Raw genomic sequence first — 11,050 nt, forward strand, 5'->3', positions numbered from 1 at the left:
GGAGAGGGTGGTCCAGCCGCATGGCGCAATGGGGATCTCTGCCTCTCCTGGCAGCTGGGAAGAGGCGCTCTTGCCGAGAGGGCTGCTGCCTCCTGAGCAGGATGGAAGTAGGAGGGCATACGAGGAGGCCACGGAGGGGAGGGAGCCAGGCCGGGGGGCTGAGGTGGGCCCCCTTTTTGCCCTGCGCTCATGGATGACTTACTGAGGAGCAAGGTTTCTCCTTGGAGCCCCCGCGCTGGGATAAGGCAGTCCTGGCAGTGAGTCCAGGGGCAGAGCTTTGGGACTTTTGCCCTCATCAGAACATAAGAGGAAGCCCAGCTAGTCCAGCGTCCTCTTTCACACAGTGGCCCGCCAGATGCCACTGGACGCCAAGAGCCCTGGCAGGAAGAACCTGCCTGCTCGCTCCTGCCCCATAGAAGGCTCATGCCCAAGTTCTCCCCTGGGTTGACTCTGATGATGCTTCTGAAAAAGCTCCACCAATTAAATGTGCACAGAAATTGGGGAGGGGGGCGAGGAGCAGCAATTTGCAAAGCAGCAGCTGCTTGTTGCCATAGAAACTGCATCCTCCCCTCCCCTCCCCTCCCCTCTCTTAAAATTCCAGTCCCGCCAGCCTTCTGTGCCCACTGGTTGGTTGGCAGGCGGGAGGCTCTGAGTCTGCCTGCCCATCTGCAGGCGGCCCCCTTGCTCTTGGAGCTGCTCTCCACTACCACCACCCCACCTCTTCCAGACTGACAGCTCTGAACCCCAAACTCTGGCTCCCTGTGGCATCAGGACGGATGGCGTGTGCGTCTGTGCACAAGCGCGCGTGCATGCATTGCGCCAGAGATGCATCCGCAGCAGCCGCAGCCGCCGCCTGCGAGGACAGAGCACTGCATGCAGATGGCATGGGATGAGCCCCAGCCTGCCCCCTCCCCTGGCATGGGCTGAGCGCCTTGTGGGCTTGTGTTGCGGAGTGGAGAAGCGGGATCCGATTCTGTGTGTGCCTTGCTGGGCCCTGGCGGGAGCGGAGGGGTCCCAGGGCTGGGGTGGGTCCCCTTCTGCCTGGCCCTGCTCCCTGCTAGTGGAGAGGGGAGGCCCAGTGGCGGCTTCTCCTGCTCTGGCTCCTGAAGCCACACCTGGCTTCGCACGCTTTCCCCTTCAGCTGCCCTGGAGACGCCATCTTGGTCTCCCAGGCAGCAGCTGGGCGAGTGGCCACCCCACTTGCAAGCCTCGGATGCTGCTGCGCCTGCGGCTGGCCGTCTCCTCTTTCCCACTCGCTGCCTCTGGCCTCTTCTCCCGCCTCCCCAGGGCCTCTTTGTGTTCACAGGCTTCAGAGTAATTTGAGCTAATTATTAACTCGGCAGGATGGATTTCCTTTTAATCGTGATGTTGTTGCAAGAGGCCTTGCCTGGTGTGGGCTGCTGCCGCCCTCCCTCCCTCCCTCCCTCCGCCCCACCTTGCCAGAGGTGACTGGCCTGGCCACACCGGGGAGGGGAGGGGAGGGGCTGGGCAGGCCCTGGCTTGGCGCCCCTCTGCCTCTGCCTGGGCCTAGCGTGGCTTCTTGTGGGCCCGGCTTGTGCCCCACAGTGCAGTATTGAGACCATGAAGGCCCCTCGGCTCTACAGAAAGGGCTTGCCAGAACACCCGCCCACCTCCATCTCGGCTGTGGGGGCAAAGCAGGCAACCAGCCTGCAGGAGGAAGGACTTTGGCTCCCTGCTGCACTCTGCCTTCCTCCACCCGCCCCCCACCCCAGCCCTGTGCCCTCTGAGCGGGCTCTGCTTCCTTGCCCCAAAGGCAGGGCCTTTGCTGCTCCCTGGCAGAGGGGTCTGGGGGCTGCCTGCCTGCCTGCCTGCCCCCCCCAGCGCCTGCACACGGTGCAGTAGGAGGGCCGGCTTGCTTTTCCCTTTGGTTTCTCAGGCACAATCCAAGTGACTGACCTTGCTCTTCTCTCCTTGTCTCTCCTTCTAGAAAACAGATTTTTCATTACTTTCTATGGTGGATTGTACATATCAGATGTCCAGAAGGAAGACGCCTTGTCTACCTATCGGTGTATCACCAAGCACAAGTATAGTGGGGAGACACGGCAGAGCAACGGAGCCCGGCTCTCCGTCTCAGGTGCGTCTTCACAGGATTTCCCCAGAGGGACCCGCGCGGGATTGACGGGCATTCCTCTTCCGTGGAGCCTCACTGATTGTTTGCACCAGTCCACACCCAGAAGGGCAGCAGCAGCCCTCACGGGAGGAGCCTCTGCTACCGCCTGCCCCCTTCCCTGCACCCCCTTGCTTGGATAGTGATGTCCTGGGCTATTCGGAAGAGCTGTGAGAAGCCCAGTGTGGCCGCCAGAGGCTGGAAGGGCCTGCCTGCTTGTCGCTTGGCCAGAGCTGCTCTGGGGTGACACTCAGGGCTGACCGGGGGGGGGGGGGGCGGCAGGGGGAGAGGCGGTACAAATTACCGGGACCCAGCGGTTGGAACGGGGCCCGGAGCCCGACTATGTTATGCCGCCAGCAGGCCAAACCGCCAATCTTTTTAATAATTCTGAGCCATTTTGGAAGGGCGGTATAAAAATCAGCCAACCAACCAATCAATCACTCAAATAAATAGATCTCGCTTTCATGTGCACAGCCGGAGGATGGGGGGTGAGCCAAGCACTGAGCAGACACCCCCTCCTGTGGCGGCAGCGGGCGGAGCGGGAGCAGCCCCTGAGCCTGACTGTGTCCAGCTCAGCCACCTCTCCTGCTCCGCCCAGCGTCACCTGGCCACGCACGTATTTTAAAGAGCAGTGGCTGGGCTTTGTGGGGTTCGCGGTGGCGCAGGGGACCTCGCGGCGGGAAGGTGGGCTGCTCTTGGTGGCCCTGGTGACCGTGAGCAGGCCCATTGGGTGGCCTGGCGGCACCGAGCAGCTGGCCTTTCCTCCCTCCCAGGCAGAGCAGAAGGGCTGGATTGCACAGAGGTCAGGAGTCGACCTGGCAGCTCTGATGGCCGCCTTTTCAAGATGACTTTCCTAAACTGCTGCTGGTCTGTCTTCTGCACTGAATCAGTGGTTACTGTATTTCCAACAGCTGGAGCCTCCTTTTTATTGTCATTATTATTAAATTCTATAAACAATACAAACATCATTCATTCATTCATTCGATTTTTATACCGCCCTTCCGAAATGGCTCAGGGCGATTTACAATTAAAAACAGAAACCATTAAAACCAATAACAATTAAAACAGAAATATAAATATGAACACCAATTAAAAACATCTTAAAAACAAACTATCAGAACAATTAAAACCCTGAAAACCAGGTTAGCATTAAAACAATTAAAACTCATTAAAACCCTGAAAGGCCAGGCCAAACAGGTGGGTTTTAAGGGCTCTCTTGAAGGTCAGTAAGGAATTAAGACTGTAGTACAAAAGTGTAGAGTAAGTATTTTAAGAGAAGGCTGAAAAGTCCTCTCCAGATACATATGAAAAATCATGCTCACCAGCAGTCAGCCAAGCAGTTCCTTCCAGAAATGGTTGTGAGTGGACAGTGATTGCAATGAAATCAAACCCTCCTGCAGTGAAGACATCTGAGTCTGTGCAGCCCTCCTGTGCCCGTTTCTCTAACAAAGCAAGATACGGAATTCTCGGATACTCTCGTTCCAACGACAACTGTCTTGATTCTTGCCCAGTGCTTAGCTATCTCTAGGTGTGCTGTGTTCAGTAAAAACCCAACCCCGTGAGATCCTTGTGAAACAAGCCCTTGTGGGACAGAAGTGCCGTGGCGGAACTTGGTGCCACGGGTGGGAGGCTTCTGGGCTGCTGAGCACCAGGGAGGAACCAAGAGACTCCTGGCCGAAGTGCAGCAGCCGCAGCCGCAGCCCGTGAGAGCTGGCGCATCAGTCCAGGCATTCCAAAAAAGGGAAGACGCTTCATGAGCCAGGGCAAAATATTCAGTAGCCACAGTCCAAAAATAGTACCTCAATTCTGGTCTTTTCTTTTAGCTGTTTTGATGGCTATTCATTGGTAGTTTGGTGTTTTGTTTTGTTTAATTTTGCATTGTGTGTCTGTGTTTTTTAATTGATCGTAAGTTACTTTGGGAGGCCTTAAATGAAATCAAAAGAAACGGGGAAAAATAACAGTCCACGTGAGCCCTCCTCTGCGATCCTGCAGGGGACTAAGCCAGTTGCAAGGATAGATCTGAAGCCTTGTAGTTGGCAGGTGGCCGCTTCAGGGATCCCTGGCATGCCCATGAGAGAGGAGAGCAGCAGGTCAGGGCTGTGGCTGCCTCTGGACGAAGGACTGTAGGCCCTGCGTTGCGTTCCAGTGCCTGTTGGCTGCCCTTGAGGGACGAGTGCAGAAAGCCACTGAAGAGGTGCCTCTTTGCCAGCAGTCAGGCACGCATCGGCAAATGCCGCGGCCCCCTCCCCGCCCCCGAAGAAGAAGCCGCAGAAGAAGCAGCTGGCCCTTTCTGCCTGGAGTGTGCACTGAGAGGTCGGACCATTGGCGAGTTGCACAGGGAAGGGAGAGCTGAGAGACGTGGCCCCATAGCCTCCGGTTCTGCCCGCAAAGCCCTGGCAGCTGCATGGCCCCCGCCATGGCTCGTGTCCCCAGCCGTCTCTGCGTGGCTTGCAGGGAGAGGCTGGGCCAGGGCAGAACCTTGGTCTCCACGGGAGTCACCCCGCCCAAAGAGACGGGGACAGCTCTGGCATGTCACCATCAAGGGGCCTGTGCTGCTGGGGGGCGGGGGGGGCGTTGGGCATGGTGTGAGGTGCCAGAGAGGCGGCCTGGCTGGTCGTGGGGAGTGAGCAGGGGCGGGGGGGTGCTCTTCCTTCCTCCTCACCTGGAAGGCCCCCTCTCTCCACCTGGGGCGTCTTCAGCAATGGGGAGGGCCCGGTGGGAGCTCCGCGCGTGTGTGTGTTTGTGAATGGAGGGGCCCCCTGCATCTTCGTAGGGCTATCCCTCAGCTGGGTCTCTGGCCCTGGCCTCCCAGACCTTTTGGCCGGCCTCCTGTCCTCTTTCCTAGCCCAGCTTGGCCTGGCCGTGGGCAAACCACATCTCCTCCCGCTCTGCCTCTGCCCTCCTCGCTGGGTCCCATCGCTGGTCTCCCTTCCTCTCTCTTGGAACTGAGCTCTGGCCACTCCTGCCCCTCCCTCCCACGTGGCTTCTCGGTTTCCGCTTGTGCCGAGGAGGGAGTGGGGTGCTGTGGGGTCAGTCCTGGAGGGCCTCCTGCGCTGAGTGGGTGGGGAAGGTGCCCTGCCAGCAACTGTGGGCAGAGCCAGCCAGGCCCCCTGCCCCGCCCCGCCCCGCCCCAGGTTAGGGCTGGGGAGGCCCCCTCTGATGGCACAGGGGAACCTGTAGCCAGGGCTGGTGGCAGCCTCAGCCGCCTGCCCCCATGTGGGGAGCCAGGAAAGAGACTCCCAAGGCCCCTTTTAAAGGAGCCCAGAGTCCAGCAGCCTCTGCATGGGTCAGGCGACCCCAATCCATGGAGGGGGGGCCTGAAAGAGATGGGAGGGGAGGGCCGTCCAGGGGAAGAGCAGCTCCAGCCTTCCCGGCACGTTGCGCCCAGTGGAGTCCTGTCCCGGAGCGCAGCGGCTTCTGCCTGGCTGGCCTGCTCTGCAGTGACTCCCGTGCCGTCCTCTTCTGCCAGACCCTGCAGAGTCCATCCCGACCATCCTAGATGGCTTCCAGTCCCGGGAGGCGAAGGCCGGCCAGCTGGTGGAACTGCCCTGCATTGCCTCGGGCTACCCCAACCCTGCCATCCGATGGATCAAAGATGGCCGGCCGCTGCCTGCTGACAGCCGGTGGACCCAGCGCCTCACAGGGCTGACCATCAGCGACCTGCGCGTGGAGGACAGCGGCACCTACGTCTGTGAAGTCACCAACACCTTTGGCTCCGCTGAAGTCACGGGGACCCTCGCCGTGATAGGTGAGTGGGTGGGGAGCCAGGCCTGGAGGGGCCGCGTGGCTGGAGCTGGGCTGCGGGGTCCTGGGGCTCGGCCCGGCTCTTCTCCGGCCAGTGGTGGGTCCCCTTCCCAGCCGGGTATCACCTGGACTCGGGGATGCTCTCCGGGCTCCATCACAGTTTTTAGAAGGCGTCTGAACTCTTGGCTTTTGAGCCAGGCTTGGCGATGACTGTTCCTGTTGCCGCTGCTTGTATCTTGTGTGGTTATTTTGTGCTTCTTTTAATTGTTCAATCAGATCTCTGTTTTTATGTTCGAGCAGATATTGTGGCTGTGCAATATTTGTGGTCTTGTTTTAACTTCTGTGTGAACCACCTTGAGATGGCTGGACTGAGAGGCGGGTGGCAGTCGGGCTGCACTGCTGGGGTTCGCCTTGCCTGGGCCCTGGCAGGAAGCCCCCCGCTCTGCTGCTCGGGCTGGGGCTGCCGGAGTGGAGCCGGCGGCCTCCTGGAAGCCCGGAGAGCAAGGGCCCCGCGCAGCAGAGGGAAGCCAGCGGCTCTGTCAGCCCTTGTATGTCAGCCGGGCTGAGACGGCTCCTTCCTCCTCCACGGAGCTGGCTGTGCTGACAACTCCCTGCTAGCCCGAGAGGGAAAGTGATACACAGAGGAGGTGCTGCTGGCGCCCGGCACGCAGAGGGCAGGAGGGGGCTGTGTGCACCTGGCTTATTGTGCAGTGACATTTTGCTGGGGATGGGCGGGGGCCGGGAGCCGCGCCTGGCTTCTCGGGGCCGGCCGGCCGGCCCGCCTGGCTGGCTCAGCTTCCCTCCAGAGGGCCGGGGCGTGTGCAGAGTCCAGGCAAGGCTGCTCTGCTGCCGCTCCCACATGCAGAGGAAGGGGGCAATCCGTTCAGTGTTCAGGCTGAACTGCAGTGGATCGGGGTGGAGTTCCCTGCAGAGCTTGGTTTTCGCCCCCCGTGGACATCCCAGCCCTTGACGTTCTTCTGCCCACTGGTTCCCAGCTCCAAGCAAGAGGTGGGGGCAGGCGGAGGAGGGCAGTGGCCTTGGAGAGCTTCTGTATTTGGGGTCCTGCCTTTGGGGCATTCAGCTGCCCTGTGCTGGCATCTCAGTTTTTTTAAAATACACACACAGACACACACATTGTTTTAATATCCCGCTCTGCCTCCCAGGAGCCCAGAGCGGTGTACTACATGCTTAAGTTTCTCCACACAGCAACCCTGTGAAGTAGGTTAGGCTGAGAGAGAAGGGACTGGCCCAGAGTAGCCCAGCTGAAGGGGGATTTGAACTCGGGTCTCCCCGGTGCTAGTCCAGCATGCTTGCCACTCCCCCACGCTGGCTCTGAGCTTGAGGGAGACCTTGTACGGTTTGTGGGGAGGGCTGCCCCTGTGCCTGGGCTGGGCCCTCAGCATGTCTCTGGCTCTGGCTACAGACCCTCTGCACGTCACCCTCACACCAAAGAAGCTGAAGACGGGCATCGGCAGCACCGTCATCCTCTCCTGCACGCTCACAGGCTCGCCCGAATACACCCTCCGCTGGTACCGCAACACGGACCTGGTGGTGCCGGACAACTTCATCTCCATCCGGGGCATCAACAACGAGACGCTGCTCATCACAGCTGCCCAGAAGAGTCATTCGGGGGCCTATCAGTGCTTTGCCACCAGAAAGGCCCAGACAGCTCAGGACTTTGCTGTCATTGTGCTGGAGGGTGAGCTGCTGGGGGGGGGGGGCGTGGGGGGGTCCTTGGCTGGGAGGCCGCCGCGGGGGGCGCTTGCCTGTCTGGCTGCCCAGCCCAGATGTTCTGCCATGTGGCAGGGAGGACATGAGCAGGGGGGCTGCAGGGAATGGGGACCTCTTTGCCCCTCTGCAGAGGGTGCTCTGCTCTCCTGAGGCAGGCCAAGGGCCATCTCCACCCGGGCACAGGGCCCCAGGTGGGCGAGGAAGGGGCCGGGGGCCATTGGGCTGCTCTTGCCCTTTGGGGCAGGGCCCTGGCCCCCTCCCATATCACTCGTGAACCTAAGAACTCTCTGGCTCAGGGCAAGCTCTGGTCATCCCTTTGTTGCTGGAGAGCAGTTTTGAGTGGGGAAGAGAAGGCAGAGTGAGTTCCCAGGATGCGGCCCTTGCCTTGCAAGATGTTAAAAGCCCCAGAGAAAGTTAGAGCCCCCCCCCCAGTCCCTTAGTAATGGCTGTGGGCTTCCCCCTTGGTCTTGGATGGCGGGGATGGAGAGACCCCCGGCATTCCCTGAATGCTGAAGACCTGGGAAGGGGAAGCACGTGTGCCACCCCACCTGTCAGCTCACCCCCCCCGCCCCATTTGTGGTGGGCCTCTTCCAGATGGGACGCCTCGAATCATCTCGTCCTTCAGCGAGAAGGTGGTGAACCCGGGAGAGCAGTTCTCCTTGATGTGTGCTGCTAAGGGGGCCCCCCCACCCACCATCACGTGGGCCTTGGACGACGAGCCCATCCAGCGGGACGGCAGCCACCGCACCAACCAGTACACCATGTCTGATGGCACCACCGTCAGCCACATGAACGTCACCAGCCCACAGATCAAGGACGGAGGCGTCTACCGATGTGCCGCGCGGAACTCAGTGGGCAGCGCCGAATACCAAGCGCGAATAAACGTAAGAGGTGCCTGTCTACTTTTAAATCTCAGAACAGGCTCTGCTGCTGCTGCTGCTGGCGGCGCTGGGTTGTGGCTGTGGTGGGGGTCATCATGCTGCCCCCCCCCCGCATGATCCTTGGCAACACGACATTTCAAAATGCTCCCGGGTGGTGGTGGTGGGGGATGTGCTGTTGAGCTGGTAGCCCAGAGAGAGGTCCTGGGAGGGCCCAGAAGAGAGACTCGGGTGACGGGGTCCTTGGCCCCTGCAAGAGGGACTCCTCGGCCGTGGAGGGGGGGGGGCCCGCAAGGCAGCCCTGGGGGGAGGAGGAGGGGGGGCGTTGGTGAGGGGCTTTTGGCAGAGGGAAGGGGAGAGGGGCTCCCGGGGGCTGCCTTCCTGCCATGACCTGCCAAGTGCCATCCTTGACAAGGCCCATGTTGGGCGAAACATTATTTCTGTATTTAATTTTAGAAAACCTTGGAAATGAAAAGTGTTCAGCCTTTTTCAAGTAAAACTAACTTTTGGAAAAACATTTTTTAAGTTGAGAATATGAGAGGACGATATTTTGTGGGGAGGTGGCCCAGGAGCCCTGGAGCAGGTTTGGCATCCATAGAACGGAGGAGAGAGACTCTGTGACCTCTGAAGGATCCCAGGAGAGGCCCTGAGAAATCTCTCCAGGAGCAGAACTGGAATTCTAGAAGGGCTGGGAGTTGGGAGTGGGGTGCATTCCCTTTGGGGTCTCTGCAGTGCCCCCCCCCCGGTGTGGCACACGTTCCCTGACATGGCCACTAATCTTCCAGGTAATTAGGTGGGGTGATTGTGACGTGGCCCATTCCTCCTCCTCCTCTCCCTCCTCCTCCTCCTCCTCGTTTCCCAGTTGCTGCTGCTGCTGTTGCTGCTCTGCTCTGTTCAGCCATTCCAAGCAAGGGCAGGTTGCAAAGAGCCCCCTTTTCAGAGCCTGACAAGCAAATGGGTGTTGGGGGTGTTGCTGCTGGGGGAGGGTGGGGGAGGGGCAACAGCATGATTGCCATGGGCTTCAGGGACTTCCTGAAAAGCCCCCATGAGAGCATGGTGGGGGGGGGATACTCAGCCTGCACAACTAGCCCCCAACTTTCCATAGATTCACAAAGCGCTATTTGCAGAGAGCAGAGGCGGCTGTTGGCCATTGTGGGGGCATCTGGCAGGGCTTCATGTGCCCACGTTCCACGCAGAGTTCATGGTCACTATCGATGTGGCCAAATGTGCCCGTTCCCGGAAACAAAAATAGGGTGAGTTAGTTTACTGGGAGAGGAGAGAGCACCCCTAGAGCAAATGTCTGACTGAGCTGTCTGCAGCGCTGTAACTGGAACAAACGCAGCAGCCAGGGAATGAGAGGACAGGTCCTCTTAGGGTTTGGGAACTGGGCAAAGGACGGAAAGCAGAGAGGAGGAGCAAACGGACACTTTTCCCAGGGAAGGGATGTGCAAAGCAACGTCTCCCAAGGATCTATATTGGGAGTGGTGCTCCTGAACCTGTTCATACGAATTCTGGAGTTAGGGATGAGCAGTCAGGTGGCCAAGTGTGCTGATGACACCCAATGATTCAGAGTGGTAAAAACCAAAAAGGGATTGAGAGAGCTCCAAAAGAATCTCTCCTACCTGAGTGAAAGGGCTTTAAAATGGCAAATGCAGTTCAATGTAAGTCAATGTAAAGTGATGCACACAGGCTAAATACCCAACTTCACATATTTGCTGATGGCGCCCTTGCTGGCAGGGACCCATCAGGAAAAGGATCTTGGGGTCATGGTGGATAGCTCACTGAGCATGTCGACCCAGTGTGTGTCAGCTGGGATCTAATCCCAAGACTAATCCCATGCTAGGGATCATGACCCCTGCTAACCTGGCCAAGAGGCACCTTTCAACGTGGTGATTCTCTTGACTGAGCAGGGGGAGAGGAACTGGCCCTCTCCACCCCCAGCACAGCATCCCTCCAGTGACTGTGGCTGGTGTCTGTCCAACCTTTCTTTTTAGGCTGTGAGCCCTTTGGGGACAGGGATCCATCTTATTTATTTATTATTTCTCTGTGTAAACCACCCTGAGCCGTTTTTGGAAGGGCGGGATAGAAACCGAACTTAAAAAAATAACAAACGACGACGACGAAAGGGAAAGAAAATAATATAGGTATAATAGGTATAAATCTGTATCTATATAAATCTATGGTGCAACTGCATTTGAAATACTGTGTGCAGTTCTGGTCTCTGCACCTTAAAACAGTGATTGTAGAGCTAGAAAAGGTGCAGGAAAAGAGCAGCCAAAATCATCAGGGGCTTGGAGTGACTACTCTGAGGAGGAAAGACTACAACACAATTGGGCCTTTTTAGTTTAGAAAGGAGGTGGGCAAGGAGGGACATGATGGAGGTGTCTAAAATCAGGCACGGTGTGGATGAAGTGGGCAGAGAGAAGTTTCTCTCTGCTCCAACGATTACTACGGTTACTACAATCCTTCCAGTGACTGTTGAGTGTGTCTGTCTGATATTTCTTTTTAGACTGTGAGTCTTTTGGGGACAGGGAGACCCAAAAGGCTAATCTCTCTCTCTCTCTCCGTT

General features: G+C 58.4%; 1 protein-coding gene across 4 annotated transcripts in view; it reads left to right on the forward strand.

Annotated features, from left to right (window-relative positions):
• DSCAML1 (DS cell adhesion molecule like 1) overlaps positions 1-11,050 on the forward strand; it is a 125,522-nt gene that overhangs the window by 72,872 nt on the left and 41,600 nt on the right. For 2 of the 4 annotated variants that reach the window (XM_053269794.1, XM_053269796.1), the window contains 4 exons: positions 1,949-2,095; positions 5,598-5,876; positions 7,296-7,571; positions 8,198-8,494. In XM_053269794.1, the coding sequence (XP_053125769.1) occupies positions 1,949-2,095; positions 5,598-5,876; positions 7,296-7,571; positions 8,198-8,494 (999 nt within the window). The remainder of the gene's footprint in view (positions 1-1,948; positions 2,096-5,597; positions 5,877-7,295; positions 7,572-8,197; positions 8,495-11,050) is intronic. The other 2 variants (XM_053269795.1, XM_053269797.1) reach the window with 2 other exon arrangements.

The sequence above is a fragment of the Hemicordylus capensis genome, chromosome 8, assembly GCF_027244095.1.
Source record: "Hemicordylus capensis ecotype Gifberg chromosome 8, rHemCap1.1.pri, whole genome shotgun sequence".
Classification (NCBI taxonomy): domain Eukaryota; kingdom Metazoa; phylum Chordata; class Lepidosauria; order Squamata; family Cordylidae; genus Hemicordylus; species Hemicordylus capensis.